This window comes from Lathyrus oleraceus, chromosome 3 (assembly GCF_024323335.1).
Source record: "Lathyrus oleraceus cultivar Zhongwan6 chromosome 3, CAAS_Psat_ZW6_1.0, whole genome shotgun sequence".
Lineage (NCBI taxonomy): Eukaryota > Viridiplantae > Streptophyta > Magnoliopsida > Fabales > Fabaceae > Lathyrus > Lathyrus oleraceus.
In genome coordinates, this window is record NC_066581.1 from 1,147,530 (window position 1) to 1,166,152 (window position 18,623).

The 18,623-nt window shown below is 34.6% G+C and overlaps 2 protein-coding genes across 5 annotated transcripts; one reads left to right on the forward strand and one right to left on the reverse strand.

The window, feature by feature from the left end:
- Positions 1–1,042: 1,042 nt before the first annotated feature.
- Positions 1,043–3,049, forward strand: LOC127132035 (O-fucosyltransferase 5). The gene is made up of 3 exons (XM_051060906.1): positions 1,043–2,282; positions 2,371–2,623; positions 2,706–3,049. The coding sequence occupies exons 1-3, from the start codon at positions 1,219–1,221 to the stop codon at positions 2,889–2,891; spliced, it is 1,503 nt and encodes a 500-aa protein (XP_050916863.1). The 5' UTR covers positions 1,043–1,218; the 3' UTR covers positions 2,892–3,049.
- Positions 3,050–3,521: 472 nt separating this feature from the next.
- Positions 3,522–9,438, reverse strand: LOC127132034 (protein STRUBBELIG-RECEPTOR FAMILY 7). Of its 4 annotated transcripts, none has more exons than XM_051060903.1 (16): positions 9,124–9,438; positions 8,895–9,024; positions 8,754–8,825; positions 8,614–8,670; positions 8,462–8,533; positions 8,311–8,382; positions 7,967–8,038; positions 7,814–7,879; positions 7,663–7,725; positions 7,252–7,568; positions 6,655–6,938; positions 6,000–6,271; positions 5,437–5,569; positions 4,332–4,468; positions 4,086–4,242; positions 3,522–3,990 (listed from the first exon to the last, which is right to left on the reverse strand). In XM_051060903.1, exons 1-16 carry the CDS (start codon positions 9,338–9,340, stop codon positions 3,826–3,828), a joined length of 2,286 nt encoding a protein of 761 aa, XP_050916860.1. In that variant the 5' UTR covers positions 9,341–9,438; the 3' UTR covers positions 3,522–3,825. The 4 variants fall into 4 exon arrangements, with proteins under 4 accessions (XP_050916860.1, XP_050916859.1, XP_050916861.1 ...); XM_051060902.1 differs by having other exon boundaries at positions 8,614–8,679; XM_051060904.1 differs by lacking the exon at positions 8,754–8,825 and having other exon boundaries at positions 8,614–8,679.
- Positions 9,439–18,623: the final 9,185 nt, after the last annotated feature.

Genomic DNA, 18,623 nt, shown 5'->3' on the forward strand with positions numbered 1-18,623 from the left:
CAGCACATAGATTTCGTTATTTTGCGGGACATTATATCATACCAGCCATCTTATATTTTATATGTCAATCAATTCAACCCGTCGTTACAGCCCGTTACATTAGTGTTGATAGGTGTTGTGGCACCTCGTTTTGCCAACATGCGGGAGAAGATAATTGAGGCAATTTAAGTCAGTTTTACCGGATCTCGAAGTGGAAGATAATTGTACTTGCTAAAAAGTACAATGACAGACAATCCCTTGCGGTGGAGGGTTGTTTGTTGGTTTAGATATTTAAATGTGTTTAGGGTTAGTTCACGTATTGTAATGAGAATCTTTGTGTTTGATTTTTTCATGAGATTTGATTCATTTTCCCATTTTGATAATGAGGTATATATAGAAGGTTTCTTGGACTTGGGTTAGAGAGCATTTACTCTAACTCCCTTATTAGAGATATGGAGGAAAGGGGACATGTTCTCCCTTGAATTATGGGGATATAGTTTTCCATTTATTCTCTCTCTAATCAATCACTAATTGGACATATCATCACCCACGTTTGTTGAGGAAATGGATAGCGGGAGTTAATTCAAGAGTCTCAAACCTAATAGGGCGGCCTCATGCCCCGTATTGTGCGGGTTATCACCATGCCTTGAGCGCCTGACCACTGTTGAGGCAATGAGTTTGTATCATGTACTATTGGGACTTAAGTTTGTATCATGTACTATTGGGACTTCCTTCTTATATGATCCAGTAAAATTATCTCATTAAACTAATGTGTATGATTTATTATGAGAATGATTTATAATTACTTATAATGTATGATTTATTATTACGAAAATTTCTTTGAAGTCACTGTCAAAAGGTGTAAATACTGTCATTGGATTTATATGAATTTTGAAATTTGAATTGACTCCATTGTTAATCGGTCTAAAGAATACGTACAGACAACTCTATAGGTTTGTTAGGAAATTGAAATCCATAAAAAAAAATTTGGCAAAAATAAAGGTGTCTCTAATAAAATGATTTGTTGTTGAATTTGAATCTCCAAATAATGTGTATGGACCATTTAGAATTTTGATAGGGTGTGTGATGATTATACCACCCTAAAATAAGGGGGTGGAAGTAGTTGGGCCTATTTAACAGCCGGTTGTTGGAATCTGCACTATGAGATGAACTGGTAACCAGTCCTTTTCGTCAACTCATTTAAGACTCAGAATATCTTTTGACGACGACGAAGAAGAAATGCAGAGAGATTCCGACGAAGAAGAAGAACACCAACTTATCCAGCAACACAACCAGTGGAAGCCCCCTCCCTTTTTCAAGTTTCAAAAGAGGTACCTCTTCGCCATTCTTCCTCTCTCCATCATCGTCTTCTTCTACTTCGCCCCCGATCCCCACTCCGTCTTCTCCCTCACCTTCTCCTCTCTCCATCAATCCAACCATTCACAATTGCGAGCCCTTTCCCTCCTCCGCCAACAGAATTTACTACTTCTCCGCACTTTAAACTCCACTTCGCCGGAATTGGACAATCTCAAATCGGCCTTGATCCACCAGATTTCTCTCAACTCGCAAATTCAACAGGTTCTACTAAACCCCCATGGAATTGAAGATTTTGATGATAGATGCAGAACAGTGGGACAGAATGTATCGCATAGAAGAAGCATAAAGTGGAAGCCCAAAGCTAATAAGTATTTGCTTGCCTTATGCGTATCGGAGCATCTCATTTGCTTGCAGAAGCACATGTTTATCGCGGCTCTTCTAAACCGGGTTTTGATCATTCCGAATTCGAAACTGGTTGATTACGAGTACGACAGAGTGTTGGATATTGATCACATCAATCAATGCATGGGAACGAAGGTAGTGATCCCCTTTGAACAAGAATTTTCCAAGAATAATAACCATCATCATCACCATCTTACCGATAGATCAGTTAAGCTCCTTTGTTATTTTGCACTGCCCCAACCCTGTTTTGTAGACGGAGAACGCTTGAGGAAGAAGATGAAACTGCTGGGTTTGTCTATGAGTAAACCAGAGGTGGTTTGGGCTGAAGAAGATACAAAGAAACCTACAAAAAGAACTGTTGAAGATGTTGTGTCTAAGTTTTCAAGCGACGAACCTGTTGTCGCTATCGGGGATGTTTACTATGCTAACATGGAGTGGATGAGTGGTCCTGTCGCTCACCATTGCAACTATCTCATTCAACCCACACGCCTAATTCTGCTCACTGCTCAGCGTTTTATTCAAACTTTCCTAGGGAGAAACTTTGTTGCATTGCATTTTCCAAGAAACCGATTTTTGAAATTCTGGTGTGTTCCTCCTTCAATTTTAAAAGTGAAACTATAAGTTATTTGCCTCTAATGAGAATGAATGCTCTATATTCATGTATGTTGACAGTAATGATGCGAACCAATCGACTTGTTTTTATCCGATTCCTCAAGCAGCAGATTGCATATCGCGTGTGGTAGAAAGAGCCAATGCACCTGTCATTTATCTTTCCACAGATGCTGCAGAATCCGATATCCGTCTGCTTCAGTCGCTGATTGTGGTAAATGGTAGGTCTGTTCCGCTTGTTAAGCGCCCCCCTCGTAATTCAGCAGAAAAATGGGATGCTTTGTTATACAGACATCATATTGATGGAGATCCTCAGGTGAGCTCACGTTGCATTATTGGGTGCTTTGGCCACTGCATTTTGTGTATTGTATTGAATATGAGTATTTGTTATGCTTAAGGTGCAAGGTATGTTGGAGAAGACTATATGTGCCATGTCTAGTGTGTTCATCGGAGCTTCCAGATCAACTTTCACTCGAGACATCCAACAGCTAAGAAAGGATTGGGGATCAGCATCACTGTGCGATCAGTATCTTTGCAAAGATGAGGAGCCAAATGTTGTTACAGAAAATGAATTAGTTAGTTAGAGGATTCTTTCTACTTTCATAGCTTTGACTGAAATTTGTCAATATTGTGTGATAATAGAATTAGCTGTTTGGATCTTAACCGTTGCTTGTTATGTATATTTTGTAACATACTCTAACTATAGTTTGCATGATCAACATGTTACATGGTTTATCCTGAATTTGATCCCATTGAAACTTCTAGCACTTCAACTTTTCGGACAGTTTTTCCCCCAACAAATTTTATAAATCTCTAAAACACTACTCTATTTCCAGGTACTAAGTGTACATTTGAACACTTGAAAAATCAATGATCAAATTCATGGTTAATAAAACTTTGACAGTCATAAATGAGTTTTGAGAGAAGATATACCAATACTAAATACTACTAATCACATACTTAAACTATGTTGACCATTTAAATTGTTGCAAGTGAAATCACCAAATTTAGTTGGTCAAGTATATTTTTGCATTCTTAAAGTATATTAATCACAAATTTAAATTGTTTACTTGTACTAATTAAACCCCTTTTTACTTTGATCAGATGAATTTTTAAGTTATAAAATGTGTACAGTTTTTTTTTTTGGTAGAAAAGCAAATACCCTTTTTTATACATAAAGGTCCAACTTAATAAAAAAGTTAAAAGATAAAGAATGAAACCAAAGATGATTAGTTATCATAAACAGAATATAGTAACATCAACCTAAATTGAGTTTCAACTTTGCAACCTTGACTCTTTTTTTGGTGAATGCAACCTTGACTTTATATTACAAAATTACAAAAATAAAAGTAGTTACTCAAATATCATGCAACACCCTTTGTCTAGATTGCTTAATAAATGGTGCAATCAATCTAACTTAGAAAGACGTATAGATTGAGGGGTTAGAAAAACAGAAAGAGAGAAAAAATGTGAGTACAACATTAGCTTTGGGGACATTGTAGTAATACAAGAGAAGGATTATGATCCGATTTGGACGTCCCGTATAGCTGGATCATCACTTCCTCGTAGGGATCCTCCATGATCACTTCCAAATGTTGTCCGCCTGCTCATGTTAGCTCGCTGCACTAATCGTACAAGTGCTTGAACCACCTCTGACATTGGTGGTCGGAATTCAGGCTCCGGCTGTCCCAAAAAATATGTAAATTAGAATGGATTAACACAGACAGATACTTTCTATCCTCGGACACACTCATATTAATGGAGATATCAAACAATACCTGTACGCATAGGGCAATAACATCAGCAAAACGTGACAGAGATTTAACAGGATACAACCCTTTCAGGGCAGGATCAACCATTTTAGCCAATGCATCAATATCGTGAAGCTGGGGCGTTGCCCATCGAACCAAAGACTGGTCCGGTCTTGCTCTCGAGCTGTTACAAAATGATTTAACAATCATCAACCCATAATATTGTATTATCTGTAACTTCAACCTCTGCAGGATCGATATTTTAATTCTTACCTATCAAATGGTTTGCGGCCACTGAGAAGCTCCAACATGACAACCCCAAAGCTGTAGATATCACTTTTAAAGGTATACTGACCAGACAATGCAACTTCAGGGGCATCATATCCAGATCCAACATTATGGTTTAGTATCTGAACGTAACAAAGTTATTAATTCAACAATTCACTAAACTTAATAACACTGGATAGACAGCATGATCAACATTCCAACTACAGTGCAAAACAAAAATATACATCCTTGGAATTCAAGGCATGCAGTTCTTTTTCTTTGGTAACTTTGTTAGAATCCTAGGGTAATACACAGTTTACCTTGTTAGATTTTAAAATTAGCTCGTAAAATGACTTTTCCCAATCAAGAACCCGACTAGCACACTTTTCTTATCACTCATAATAAGAAAATTTTCTGCATTCATATGATTATCAAGACTCTTAAAAAATGTTATAGCCCAAGTTTGTCTAAGCTACTCATAACTTGAGAAATCAACTAGAGCAATTTTCCATTCATAAAATATATTAGATGCTCAACTAAAACCTTTGTATACTTAAGTAAATGTTACAACAAATGACAAAAAAAAGTTGGACTGTTAGGTTGAACCAGTCAAGTCACTAGAATCCAAAAAATCCAAAAAAATTAAAAAGCAAAGCAGATGGCAGTTGAATCAATCTAAAATCAATAAAAAAACTAATACCAATTTTTTTCCCATTTTTTAATTTATCTAAAACATTGCAACACAAAAATACATATGTATAAGTTTACTTATAGATGACTATCATTTAGTCTATTGCTATTAATTTTACATATCTTGATTTTTTGTTATCATTACTAGTTTAGCCACTTAAAATTACATTTGACTAAGAACTGTGAATGTGAACCATACTTCGATCCCTAGATGGGTTTTTGAAAATCGGGCATAACTCAGCATTTTAGGCAGCATACATGATGTACAAGAGTTCAAAGAGATTAACAACAATTGAGATTAACCAACTGATATGCTCAACAAAGCCTACCAATACGCAGAAACTAGCAAGGTCAAACACAATCTCAACCAATTATAATACTATTAATTCACAACATAAAGTTCCATAAACTATAAAATCACCTGCTCTGCATTTGGAATATAGCTTGCCAATCCACAGTCTGAAAGATGAGGATTAAGCTCTGCATCGAGTAATATATTGGCTGATTTAATATTCTTATGCACAACTGATGGAGAACAAACTTCATGCAGGTACCTAGAACAAAAATTTGTGGATAAGTCCAGTCCGAAGTCTCAGCTCTCAAGCAAAACATAAATCAGTGCTTTATGTCCAACCATATGTTGGCACATATCTAAAATCAATTGTAACAATCCAAACTATTCTTCCTGCTTTTACATTCACAAATTTGAGTACTAGCTATAGTAATAACCCATACAGCATTTTTAATTAGGAAAACAGAGCAAGTTACACAGGAGATAAATATCAAACCAGTCAAGCCATAAAAGTCCCCATGTAAGTTATGTAAGATGCTAGTGAAATATAAAAAGGGGGAAGAGATATAGGAATGAGTTAATAAATTGATGGAAAACCTGGATTTACAAGATTAAAATAATAATTATGGAATGATGACAAAATTCTCCATTAGATAGGATCTTCATATCACATTAGTTCATAACTAACTTACTCTAAAGCGCGTGCAGTTCCCAAAGCTATCTTGACACGGGAATTCCATATCAATGGTTTACTGAATTCATCAGACACGTGAAGGAAGTCATGCAGTGATCCATTTTTATGAAACTCGTAAACTAAGAGGTGTTGTCCATGCTCTGAGCAATAACCTACAAGCTCTGTTACATTTGGATGGTGTAAATGGGAGATGTTTGACACTATTTCTAAAAAATCTTCTGTAAAATCATTGGGAAGGACAGATGAGTCTATTTTCTTCACTGCAAGTACCTACAACATTTTAAAAAACAAAGTTAAAACCATTAATAATTTTTAAGCACATGCAATGATTCAAGTCTTGTCAACAGTAGAAGAGTTCATTGAATATATCGGCATCATATTAGCTGTGTCAGCGATGTCAATATGTCTGCATGGATTTCCATGATTCTTTGCTTTTATATCCCCGGAATCAAGAGAATAGAATGATACTAAAACAAAGAACTTTATTTGTATAAAAACATGCATGCATCCACGTGTATGTTTAATGATATTGTTAAGATTTGATCCCTTCCCGGAAAATTTACATAATATCTTGATACAATTCTGGAAATACAAATCTTTGCTATTGGAATCAAACATGGAGTAGAATTGCATGCATAACGGTTAAGAAATACCTTTCCATCATCAAATTGAGCACGGTACACACGCCCGAAAGACCCCTCACCAACGAGATGATCCATACTGAAGCTGCCAGTAGTAATCTGAAGATCAGCTATAGAATATGATTGCACATCTGCAGGAGGTGTCACAGTCTTCTTGACAATAGGGGAGTTGATTGAGACTTCGTTGTTATCAAACGATTTATGGCGATCAATAGGTGGAGGTTTTAGATTTATTGAGGCAGAAGTGTCAAACTTCTTCAAGTCATGTACGGAAGAAGTCTGCACAGATGTAACTTCTGCATTATGACATAAAAATATGTTAATTTGGACAACAAAGTTGAAACAAAACCTAATTGTTGAACTTGAATGTAAGTAAAGCAAGATTACTAACAAGAAATGTAGACCTCATTTATCAAAAAGCAGAATCTTGTATAAAAACAATCAAGAGAGAGGTGGTTTCTCAAAATATAACTAACTTATGAAATGCAAATCATATAGAGTAAAAATATGGAAAATGTTCTTATTATAATAAAAATGAGCAACATAGAATAATGATGAACTCGTCGTGAAAAATAATAAATATATGTGAATTGAATGCAAGATGGATACCATGTGCTTCATTTGAAGGAGGGGGAGCAGTGGATTGATTGCCCGACTTTTCCAAATCAGAAGATGACTTTTTCGATTTTCTCTTCACCAGAAAGAATGCTACTATTGCCACAACAACAATGATGGAGATCACAATTCCAGCTATAACACCACCTCCTATTCCAGATTTTTTGTCCTCATCTTTTGTGCCACTGCCAGCATCTTGGCCAGTGGTAGTTCCCCCACCTGATTTATGGTGTTGTTTGCTTTTAGGTATTGGAGGCGTCCCAGGAGGAGGGGGTGGTGCAAGTCCTGAGCTCCACGCATTACCACCCGTCCTGTCATTACATTTGTCCCATTTTTATGGTTGGAGAAATTTATGGCGAAAATTAGATTCCTAGTTACCAAATTGCTGATAATGGCAATGCTTACTGAAGGTCTATGTTTTTCAACCGCTCCGGTATCCAACCTGTGAAATTATTGTTTTCTACATTCCTGTGAATAATTTGAGAAAACAAACTCAACTGGTTTCTTATGGAAACATAGTAAAGGATATTGATTCTACGATACAATAGAGACGCACAGACTATTGAGAGGCAGATTAGCAAGAATGTCAATAGTGCCTGTAAACTGGTTGTTTTGCAGATACCTGCACAAACGTATACATATCAACTTAGAATGAAATCAATAAAATGCAAAAGAATTAGCACAAAATGTGAATGATTTGGATATCTACATGGTGGTAATGGCTGAAAGTGAGCTCATAGTCTGAGGGAGGTCGCCTGTCAAAGAATTGAAAGAGAGGTCTCTGCAACAAGAAAAATATTTGAATTCATTATGAAAACCCAAAAATAGGTCCAGTTGCAAACAAAGAGCGTGTAAATTATGAAACTAGCAAAAGTATATGGCATGAGATAGTGCAAAATGTATATAAAACATGGTAACATGAAATGAAAAACAATATTGTGCAATTTTACATTGCTCGCAGAAAATGGCAAGCGAATAAAATAAATCATTCAAATGGATAAAGCATAACTTGACTAGTTTTTCATGCAGTTGAATGGTAGGAGAAAATCTCACAATTTGGAGAGCATAGAAAGATTTTGAAAGTTGAGATTCAGTGGTTGCTGGAGCTGATTGTGATTGAGATTCCTACATTGACAAAAAAACAATTATGAGGGAATGAATAGGTTTAGAAATAGGATAAGTTTGGCAGAAGAGAATTACATACAGGTGAGTAAGAGAGGTGAGGTTAGAGATAGAGTAAGGGAGTGTCCCGGTCAAGTTATTGTGAGCAAAATTTCTGCATAGAAAGGAAGAAGATTGTTAAAAAGAATAATAGGAGAGATAAAATAAATACAAGATTGTGTATTGAAGACATACAAAATTTGGAGATTTGGAGGAAGTTGGTATGGTATGGTTCCAATAAGATTGTTGTTACTGATGTCTCTGCAAAAGGTGAGAAGGAAGAATGAAGATAAGAAAAAAAAGGATATGTGTTGGATGGGGGTAAATAATCTTACAGATTGGTGAGAGATGTCAAACGGTCTAATCCGTAAGCCAATGTTCCGGTTAGAGCAAGATTGGACAAATTGCTGAAAAGAATAGTTATGAGAAAGCAGTGATAAAGCAAAGAGGTAATAGCATAGATTGAAAGTATATACATTTGTGTAACGCGAGTGTCGGAACAAGTAATGCCTTTCCAGGACTGTCCACAGGGATCATCACCGTTAGCAGGCCAGCCTAGTTGGGGCGGTGAATTCATGCTTTGAAAGATAGCCTTTACAGAAGCAACTGCAAAATAGAAAAAGGTTATGGATTGAGTTGAGTGAGTAGGAGTAAAATTAGGTAAAAATAGTAATAATCCTAAAAGAAGGAAAGAAAGAAAGGAACCATCAGTTGGATCTGTGGCAGTGTTAGAATTGAAAAGAAGAATGCAGGTAGCGATGAACAGCAAGGGCTTCAGCATGACCATCACAGGAACCAGAACCCAGAAAGGATATTCGTGTGTAGTCAAAATTGCTAATTTTGTAATTGATGGGGTTGGGTGAAAGTGGGGTTTATGCTGAGCGAGCAGCACCAATTCACACAAGAATCCAAAGCCACACATACCAACGTTATTATTCTTCCCTGCATTTATTTATTATTTAGAATACTACTACTATTACTATTGCCCACACTCTACAGTCTTGTAGATTTCATTTTCCTTCTTAATTTAACTACACGGACGCCCAATCAATCGCACGCTTTTCACCATTTTATTCTTAAATATCTGCGCTTTATTTTCTTTTACTTTTTTTTATTTACAATTTCACCAATTCAAAATTCGTGCCGCTTCTTCTTTTCATTCTAATACATAACAATGTTTAATATTAAACCAAATCAATACAAAACTGAAAATCAATTTAACTAAATTGAAAATTGAAAAAAAAAAACACATTTATTTTAACAAAATTGTGGTGCGGTTTGTCTTTTGCAAATCCAATAAAATTATATTATATTATAATTCAAATTTTATTTAATGTACATTCAATTCAAACTTAAACATCCTTGGATTATGAATGATATTCTCTTCTTCATATTTAGAATTTCAATTTCAATATTTTCAAATCTCTCGTAATATTACCGTGCATTCTTCGTCATATACATCTGATATCTTCAATCTTTTTCTCCAATCTCTACACTCTAATATTCTTTCTTTTTCACGATTATTCTCTCTTCCAAATTTGTTTTTATAGGACCTCTTCTCTAATCTTTTCTTTCTTCTATTCTTTATTTTTCATCTTCACTACTTCTCATCAGGGTCGTCCCAATCAGAAAAAAAATTAATTAGGTTAATTGCGATGTTAAATTTTAAATAAATTTAAATATAATTTATTTAGATAATTTAACTCAGGTTGTATTACTACCAAAATAGTATGGTCACCGCTAGACTACACTACAATTATATACTAAAATGGAATTAGTGATATATATTCGTTACTCTTATATTTATACTGACCCTATCTATCAAATACGGGACCCTAAAAAGTCAGAAGCCCTGTGCAGTAACACTCCTCGCACCCCCACAGGGCCGACCCTGCTTCTCATTGTCATACCCCAATTTTATCCGTACATCAAATTTTCATACATTCAACTTCATATAGTTTTGCTTAAAATAAATTTTTGATTATATAAACACAATAGTTGAATCTATCTTCAAATGTGCATAAATTTATTTGGCGAAAAATTTCTAGCAAAAAATTTAAAGGTCGAACTTGCAAATGTCAGTTTTATTAATTTACGATTCGTGTAGTTTAACCTAGCATGCTCGTTTTATTTTTTCGACTCATTTTGCGGTCGCATTTGGATCAGACTGAGCCTTTTGAACTATGCATTTTTTACTGCAAAATTTGATCAAAACATATATGTTTTCCATAAGTTCATTTCACACTGATCATTTTAGTGCATCCGTTTTTATTTTCCAAGCATTTTGATGATCGATTTTATTCATTTTAAGTCCTTTTATTCTTATTCTTTTATTAAATTGTTCGGAAAATTTTAATATTATTATTTATCTTTTCATTTTGATTTTACTGTGTGTATTTAAAAATGTATGAATTCTATTTGTGTTAATTAGTTTAAATTAATTTTAATCTCTTAAAGTATCTAGAATGGGCATTGTCGATATTTTAAATTATTTGGCGATTTGTGTTTCTTTGTTTCAATCCTGATCTTCTAATCAAGTTAATCATGGTCCACAATCAAAATTAAATTAAATAAAAAAGAGGATAAGATCAAAGAGGTAGAGGAAATCAACATTGAAAACTCCCTCCATCCAGGATTAGCCACGCGACACTTTATCATTGGCCCCTCTCAATTTCATGAAAAAAAAAAACTCAAAATTCCTCCGATAACTAACGTACACACTTACACACAAAAAAAGATCCACTATCTTCATAAAAAGTAAAAAAATCCACTTTTCTCTCACCAATAACAGCTAACAGAAAATCTTCATTCACTCTCACTTTGAGACACAAGTTACTCCACACGGCTGATGACAATTTCCTCATTTTTCAAAAGCCCAAAAACTAGAAGAAAAAAAAGGAGAAGACCACTACCAATTTGAGAAAATTGTTTCATCATTTTCAACTTTCCTCATTACTCTCCTTTCCATCTAACTCATTTTCTTTTTCCCCTCCATTTTCCACTATTCATTGTCCAACAGATATACACTAACTTTTCACCTCTCCAAACACTACAAATCCTCCATACTTTTCCGTCAACCTCAAACCTCCAAACCAACCATGAAAATCCTAGTTCTCATAAACTTAACCCCATCTTTCACCGGTATCACCTCCGCCTCACAACAAAACCTCATCACAAAGCCTCAACAAACCACCATCATCACACGCGGTCTAAACCCCAACCTCCTACATCTCCCACCTTCGTTGCATAAAACCACTATGATCTCCGATCGTACACCACAAAGCATCCATCAACCTTGAATCTTCTTCCTCCCTTTAACACCCTATATTTTCATTCTAATTCCAACCACGAATCACCGCAAACCACCATTGTGATCTCATATCCGAACCATTCTTACAATCAACCATTCTTAAAAGAGAACACAAACATACTTGATCCAACCATTCTTATTTCACAATTAATTCAAGATTAGCGCAAAATCAACCATTTTTTAAAAAGAACAAAAACACGCTCGATCCAATGTCGAGCCTTTTTTTCAAGTCAAATTCAAATCTCTTTCTCATTTAACCATAATTCTCATTCAAGCCAAATTCACCATTGATTCAAACCATTTCACAAATAATTTTCATAGTTCATCTGCAACGCGGACCAAACCTTTGACCCAACATAATCTTTTTTCATAATCAAACTCAAAACGACTAATTCATACTTTGACAATTTCACACAATAATGAAAGAAAAATGCTACTTGGGTGAAAGGTTCAATCATAACTCTGAGTATTAGGCCCATGTGGTAATCGCTTGTAATTCATAAATACTTCTTCTTTCGCCAAAGTTTCAATGTTTCGCCTTTTTGCAATAAATTGAAAAAAAAAGACTACCTAGGTGAAAGGTCTAGTCATAGTCTCGAACACGAAGCCCATGTTTTAATATATTGCAACCTCAAGTGTTTGTCTTTCTTTTAAAATACTTGTAACTATTCAAACCTTTTCGCAAAATAAATTGAAATAAAAATACTACTTGGGTGAAATATCCAATCATAGTCCCGATTATTAGGCCCAAGTGGTAATCACTTGTAAGTCATAAATTCTTTTCTTTCAAGCCTAAAACATACTCAAACCAATCAAACCTATCTTTTCTCGCCCCGTGTGATCAAAACCCTTTTCAGAAAGAATATTATTTATTCTATTCTAATACGAATACAAATTAGCACTTAAGCCTTCACCGCGAGCAAACAAGCCAAGGTTTAACCGTTAAAATATGATCCAAACACTTCTTCACTAAAACCAATCAACCAACACTCATTTTCTACCAAGAACTACGTAGATTTTAGTTCTCTATCACACCTGGAGATACGTAAGAGTGAGATTCGTCGTCTCATCAAGCACTATAACAAAAACCCATAAATATTCTTTTATCTTTCCAGAACTACATCGTATTGAATTTCGCATTGTACCTGAGGATACGTAGGAGCGGGACTCACAATCTTGTCAAACACCCTAATAAAAATATTTTTGTGACCCCTTTTATTTTCCTTTTCAATCTTTTATCACTTGAAGAAAACAATTAACGATAACTAACATTCAATCGCAAGTTTAACAGAAAGTTTCCCGTTGAGTACAATAAACGTGAGAGGTGCTAATACATTTCCATTGCGTAATCGACTCCCGAACCCGAATTTGGTTGCGACGACCATTTTCTTTTTTTTCTTTTAAAGGTTTTATTGATATTTTCCCTTTTCTTCTTTGGAATAAATAAATTTCGGTGGAAATTTGGAGGAAGAGGTCTACATGAAACAACCTGATGGTTTTCAAGTTAAAGGCAAATAAGATCATGTGTGTAGATTGATAAAAAAAGTTGATATGAGTTGAAGCAAGCTTCAAGGTAGTGGCACAAGAAGTTTGAGTCTGTTATGTGTGATCAAGGATACCAGAAGTCTACTTCAGATCATTGCATCTTTGTTAGAAAATTTTCTAACGATGACTTCATTATCCTGTTGTTATATGTTGATGATATGCTTATTATAGGGAAAAGTATTTCTAACATTAACAAGTTAAAGGAGCAATTGGGAGAGTCATTTGCATGAAAGTCATGGGAGCAGCTAAATAGATTCTTGACATTAGAATCATGCGTGACAGAAAAGAGAAGAAATTTTGGATGTCACAAGAACATTATATCGAAAGAGTACTGTAAATATTCAAAATGGAACTTTCTAAGGCGGTAAGCACTCTTCTTGCTACTTATTTCAAGTTAAGTTCCAATCTAAATCCTTCAAGTGAAAATGAACTGTTTGATATGAAACGTGTTCCTTATGCATCTGTTGTGGGCAATTTGATGTATGCAATGATGTGTACAATACCAGACATATCACATGTTGTTGTAGTCAGTAGATTTTTGTCAAATCCAGGTAGAAAGCATTGGAATATTGTAAAATAGATTTTAAGGTATCTTCACGGTACTACTTCTGCGAGGCTTTGTTTTGGAGAAGATAAACATACTTTACTGGGTACTCTAACTTTGATATGGCTGGAGACATCGATTCCAGAAAGTCCACTTCGGGCTACATGATTAAATTTGCATGGGGAGTTGTGGCTTGGTAGTCCAAATTGCAAAAGTGTGTAGCATTATCTACTACAAAGGTTGAGTTCATTGCAGTCACCGAAGCATACAAAGAGTTACTATGGTTGAAGAAGTTTTTGCAAGAGCTTGATTTTGTTCGAGACAAATATGGGTTATTTGTTGATAGTCAAAGCACTATTCATCTTGGTAAGAATCAGACTTTTCATAATAGGTCCAAACACATTGATGTGAGATATCATTGAATACATGATGTTCTGGATGCTAAGTTGTTGGAGTTAGCTAAAGTTCTTACAAATGATAATGATTATGATATGATGACTAAAGCATTACCATGACGAAAATTTGAAGCTTGTTGTGATATCGTCGGTTTGGCGATTTCCTCCACATAGTTATGAGGGGAGATTTGGTGGATTTGGCCTCCCTTTCTACGTGGAAAAAAACTCAAATGTGATTAGGCTATTTGTATCACTTATTTAAGTGGAGAGGATCAATTTAGATTTGAGAGAAAGAGAGAATTAATGATTCAAAAGAGAGAGAAATGAGAGAAACTTATTCTCATTTTTCTGAAATCAGTCTCACTAAATCGACAATCTCCAATTTGTTAACCGTCAAATCAAGCTCAAATTTGGAGGACAAGTTCATAACACATGTATCTAACTTGTAACCGTTCAAAATTTCAAAATAGGGTCTGAAGTGAGATATATCTGCTTCGCACTGAAGCTGTAGATTTGAAAAAAAAAATCAGCTTTTTAATTCTTATTTGTAAGCTAGTTTGCTTTGTGATTTGCGGTTGTTAGCACTAGTTTGTGAATCATTTTAAGACTCTCTTGTACCCTTGATTGACTATTGTGGAGTTATTTCTTTGGTATGGATGATCCGTGATTTTTACTCTCATATTGAGGAGTTTTCCACTGCGTATTAATGTATTATTGAGTCTTAATCTCATCAGTAGTGATTATATATATTAAACAATTTCAATTGAATTATATATGGCTGGATTGAGCTTTTGGCCGATTCAAAACACTAACCAAATTTTAAAAAAAAATAAGTAAAACATTATTTAATATGATAGTTAAAGTTACATTATTTTAATAATTATTTTATAATAAATAAAAAAATAAGTGATACAAAGCGAGGGAACATTCTTAAATTTTCCTTAAGAGCTGGGAACATTCTTAAGTTCTTCTAATGGATTTGCTTGTATAAGAATTGAAATGATAGCGGAAAATATTCAGATGATTAAAAGTAATGCAAATATAAATAAAAAAGTAAAACTTTTACTTAAACAAATTCGTAATCTATTAAAATTAAAATGTACCTATAATATTCGTGTTTGATTTATTAATACTAGTTGATAATATCTTTTAAAATAAATTGTTTAGAAGAGTGGGTTACAGAAAAAAGCGTATAATAAACTAAAGCAATGGCAACGACATCCGTTTTTAATGGCTTTTTTACACAACTAATTTGCAATGATAGTGAGGGGTCAATAGTTTCGAAAGTGTCGGTGTTTAGATTAGGAATGATGACATATTGATAGTAGTTTTATTAATGTGCCAAGTTTTTTTTTACTAAAACAATGTAGAAGTCACCATCCACATCCACCGGTCTAAAATAAACAGCTCGGATTCACCCCTTTGACTCTATTCAAGTCATGATACAAACTCAAGATATCAGCAGATAGAATACAGGATCAATAAATATTATAGAAGAATAGGTTGGAAATTCATCAAAATTTATTGAGTTCAATCAATCTTGATGAACAAGATTTTTATCACATACAATAACAATGGAAAAAAAATAATGGAGAAAGAAAGAAAGTAAATAACGATAAAGGAGAAGAAGAATTAAATTTTGCAGAGTTTCTCTCTGCCCACAAACGGTGGAAAACTTCTTATTCACTTTGCAACTGCAAAATACCGTGAATTACAATGTTATGAATACTCTATTCACTCAATTACAAAAATAAGAGTTACTTCCTCTATTTATAGATTTAGGTTAACTTAGACCTCAAGTCAAAGCCCAAAACTATAAAAATCCAAAATAGCCAACACTACTAAAATAAACATAAGTCGAAATCATGTGTGAAGCAACATGCTTCGAAACTTCGACACACTAACACAACTCAACATACTAGGTGATTCGACACTTCCTTACTTCTGTCGAGCAACCTGCTTCGACACATGGAATTATAATTCAACACACCACCTAATTCATTGTGTCTAAGCTATCTGCATTCATCATAGCTCTTAGTCTTCTGAACACTTCGACCTGCACTCCCTTCGTCATGATGTCTGCAAAGTGTGCCCAAATCATTTTTTATTTTATATGTTTGTTTACAAAGCACCTTTTATTTTTGATAAACATCACTTTTAAAAACTATCGGAGAAAATAAAACGCATGTTTGAATAAAGTGTTAAAATTGCTTTTGAAACAGTAAGCGGACGAATCCTTTAGTTCCCAAGATTCACTCTTGTCTTTCATAAAGGTGTAAGACTGATTGCAGACGGTTATGTTCCTTTCAACTACTGATTCGTACCTCTCATAAATGTACTCATGGTATAGCTAGACCGGGGCAAGGCTCCATCACATTTCCAATAGAAACATTGATAAATCATGGACGAAGTATCGCGTGTTGAAAAGTCTGAACCTTTCAATGACTCGGAACAACCCAAATATATTCCCAAAACCACCTAGCAGGGGCATTAAAATTTGATCTCCATTGATCGCCCCAATGATAAAAAATCCATACTGTTCGCATCATACCTCAAAGCGAAATGTCTTAACCGGGGCATATCTAATTACCCAGTTGCATTCCTACATGCATCACAGGCATCATTTCATGCATAATTTCCTGCCAAACAAGAAGATTCATCAAACACAGTCGTACCAGTCATCAACACACTCATGCATAATACTTCCCCAAAACGAAAATTTCAATGAGATAAAAATCATTAGCATTCCTACATGCACAGCCAAATACCCCCAGCAAATTGCATACTTGCATGTATCTCATGCATCATCCCATGCATGGAATTCCCGCCTAAAGTGGGACATCACACAAAAATCACACCAAAATATCAGGATCCAAGGTCATTCATGTATATCTTGGACATTCCTCATTTCCAAATGAAGTTATTACCCGACATATGCTCGTGGGATTATTTCTCAGCAGATCATTTTTCAAACTTTATGATTAATAATGATATTCCCAGCATTTTTCTTTACAATCATTGCTCCCCAAGCAGAGGTTACCCTAAAAAAGGTCTCTTATGAGTTTTTCCCCCTGCAGAGCATTTCTAGTAAATCTTTCTCAAAAGGAGTCTTTTCTTAAAATTCCCCCAACAGACAAATATTCGAGATACTGCTTCGTTTATCTGAAGAATCTCATTTATCTGTTTGAGATACTGCTTCGTTTATCTGAAGAATCTCATTTATATGTTTGAGATACTACTCTAAGTATCCTCGAAGAGTCTTAGATTCAATTAAGGTATTTTTCCCTTGCTGGAATATCTTAATTCTATCATATAAGATGTTGTTTCGATTCGATACAGAGAATCTCACTTCTACTGTTTGAGATGTTGCTTCATCAATATGAAGAGTCTCATTTCAGATTTTTTTAGAGATACTGCTCTAATATCCTCGAAGAGTCTTAGATTCAATTAAGATATTTTTCCCTTGCTGGAATATCTTAATTCTATCATATAAGATGCTATTTCGATTCGATACAGAGAATCTCACTTCTACTGTTTGAGATGCTGCTTCATCAATATGAAGAGTCTCATTTCAGATTTTTTAGAGATATTGCTCTAATATCCTCGAAGAGTCTTAGATTCAATTAAGGTATTTTTCCCTTGCTGGAATATCTTAATTCTATCATATAAGATGTTGTTTCAATTCGATACAGAGAATCTCACTTCTACTGTTTGAGATGCTGCTTCATCAATATGAAGAGTCTCATTTCAAATTTTTTTTTATAGATATTGCTCTAATATCCTCGAAGAGTCTTAGATTCAATTAAGGTATTTTTCCCTTGCTGGAATATCTTAATTCTATCATATAAGATGTTGTTTCGATTCGATACAGAGAATCTCACTTCTACTGTTTGAAATGCTGCTTCATCAATATGAAGAGTCTCATTTCAGATTTTTTTAGAGATACTGCTCTAATATCCTCGGAGAGTCTTAGATTCAATTAAGGTATCTTTCCCTTGCTGGAACATCTTAATTCTATCATATAAGATGCTGCTTCAACTTGATACAGAGAATCTCATTTTTACTGTTTGAGATGCTGCTTCATCAATATGAAGAGTTTCATTTTCAAATTTTTTAGAGATACTGCTCTAATATCCTCGGGGAGTCTTAGATTCAATTAAGGTATATTTCCCTTGTTGGAACATCTTAATTCTATCATATAAGATGCTGCTTCGACTCGATACAGAGAATCTCATTTTTACTGTTTGAGATGCTGCTTCATCAATATGAAGAGTCTCATTTTCAGATTTTTTTAGAGATAATGCTCTAATATTCTTGGAGAGTCTTAAATTCAATTAAGGTATCTTTCCCTTGTTGGAATATCTTAATCCTATCAGATAAGATGCTGCTTCGACTCGATACAGAGAATCTC

What these genes read in the sequence shown, in the direction of transcription:
- LOC127132035 (XM_051060906.1), top strand. Translation starts at nt 1,219, where the DNA reads ATGCAGAGAGATTCCGACGAAGAAGAAGAACACCAACTTATCCAGCAA. An exon ending in AACCGATTTTTGAAATTCTG is followed by an intron (nt 2,283 to 2,370) that starts GTGTGTTCCTCC and finishes GTATGTTGACAG; the next exon opens with TAATGATGCGAACCAATCGA. An exon ending in ATATTGATGGAGATCCTCAG is followed by an intron (nt 2,624 to 2,705) that starts GTGAGCTCACGT and finishes GTTATGCTTAAG; the next exon opens with GTGCAAGGTATGTTGGAGAA.
- LOC127132034 (XM_051060902.1), bottom strand. Translation starts at nt 9,340, where the DNA reads ATGTGTGGCTTTGGATTCTTGTGTGAATTGGTGCTGCTCGCTCAGCAT. An exon ending in CTTTCAGCCATTACCACCAT is followed by an intron (nt 7,880 to 7,966) that starts GTAGATATCCAA and finishes ACGTTTGTGCAG; the next exon opens with GTATCTGCAAAACAACCAGT. An exon ending in TCCTTCAAATGAAGCACATG is followed by an intron (nt 6,939 to 7,251) that starts GTATCCATCTTG and finishes GTCATAATGCAG; the next exon opens with AAGTTACATCTGTGCAGACT.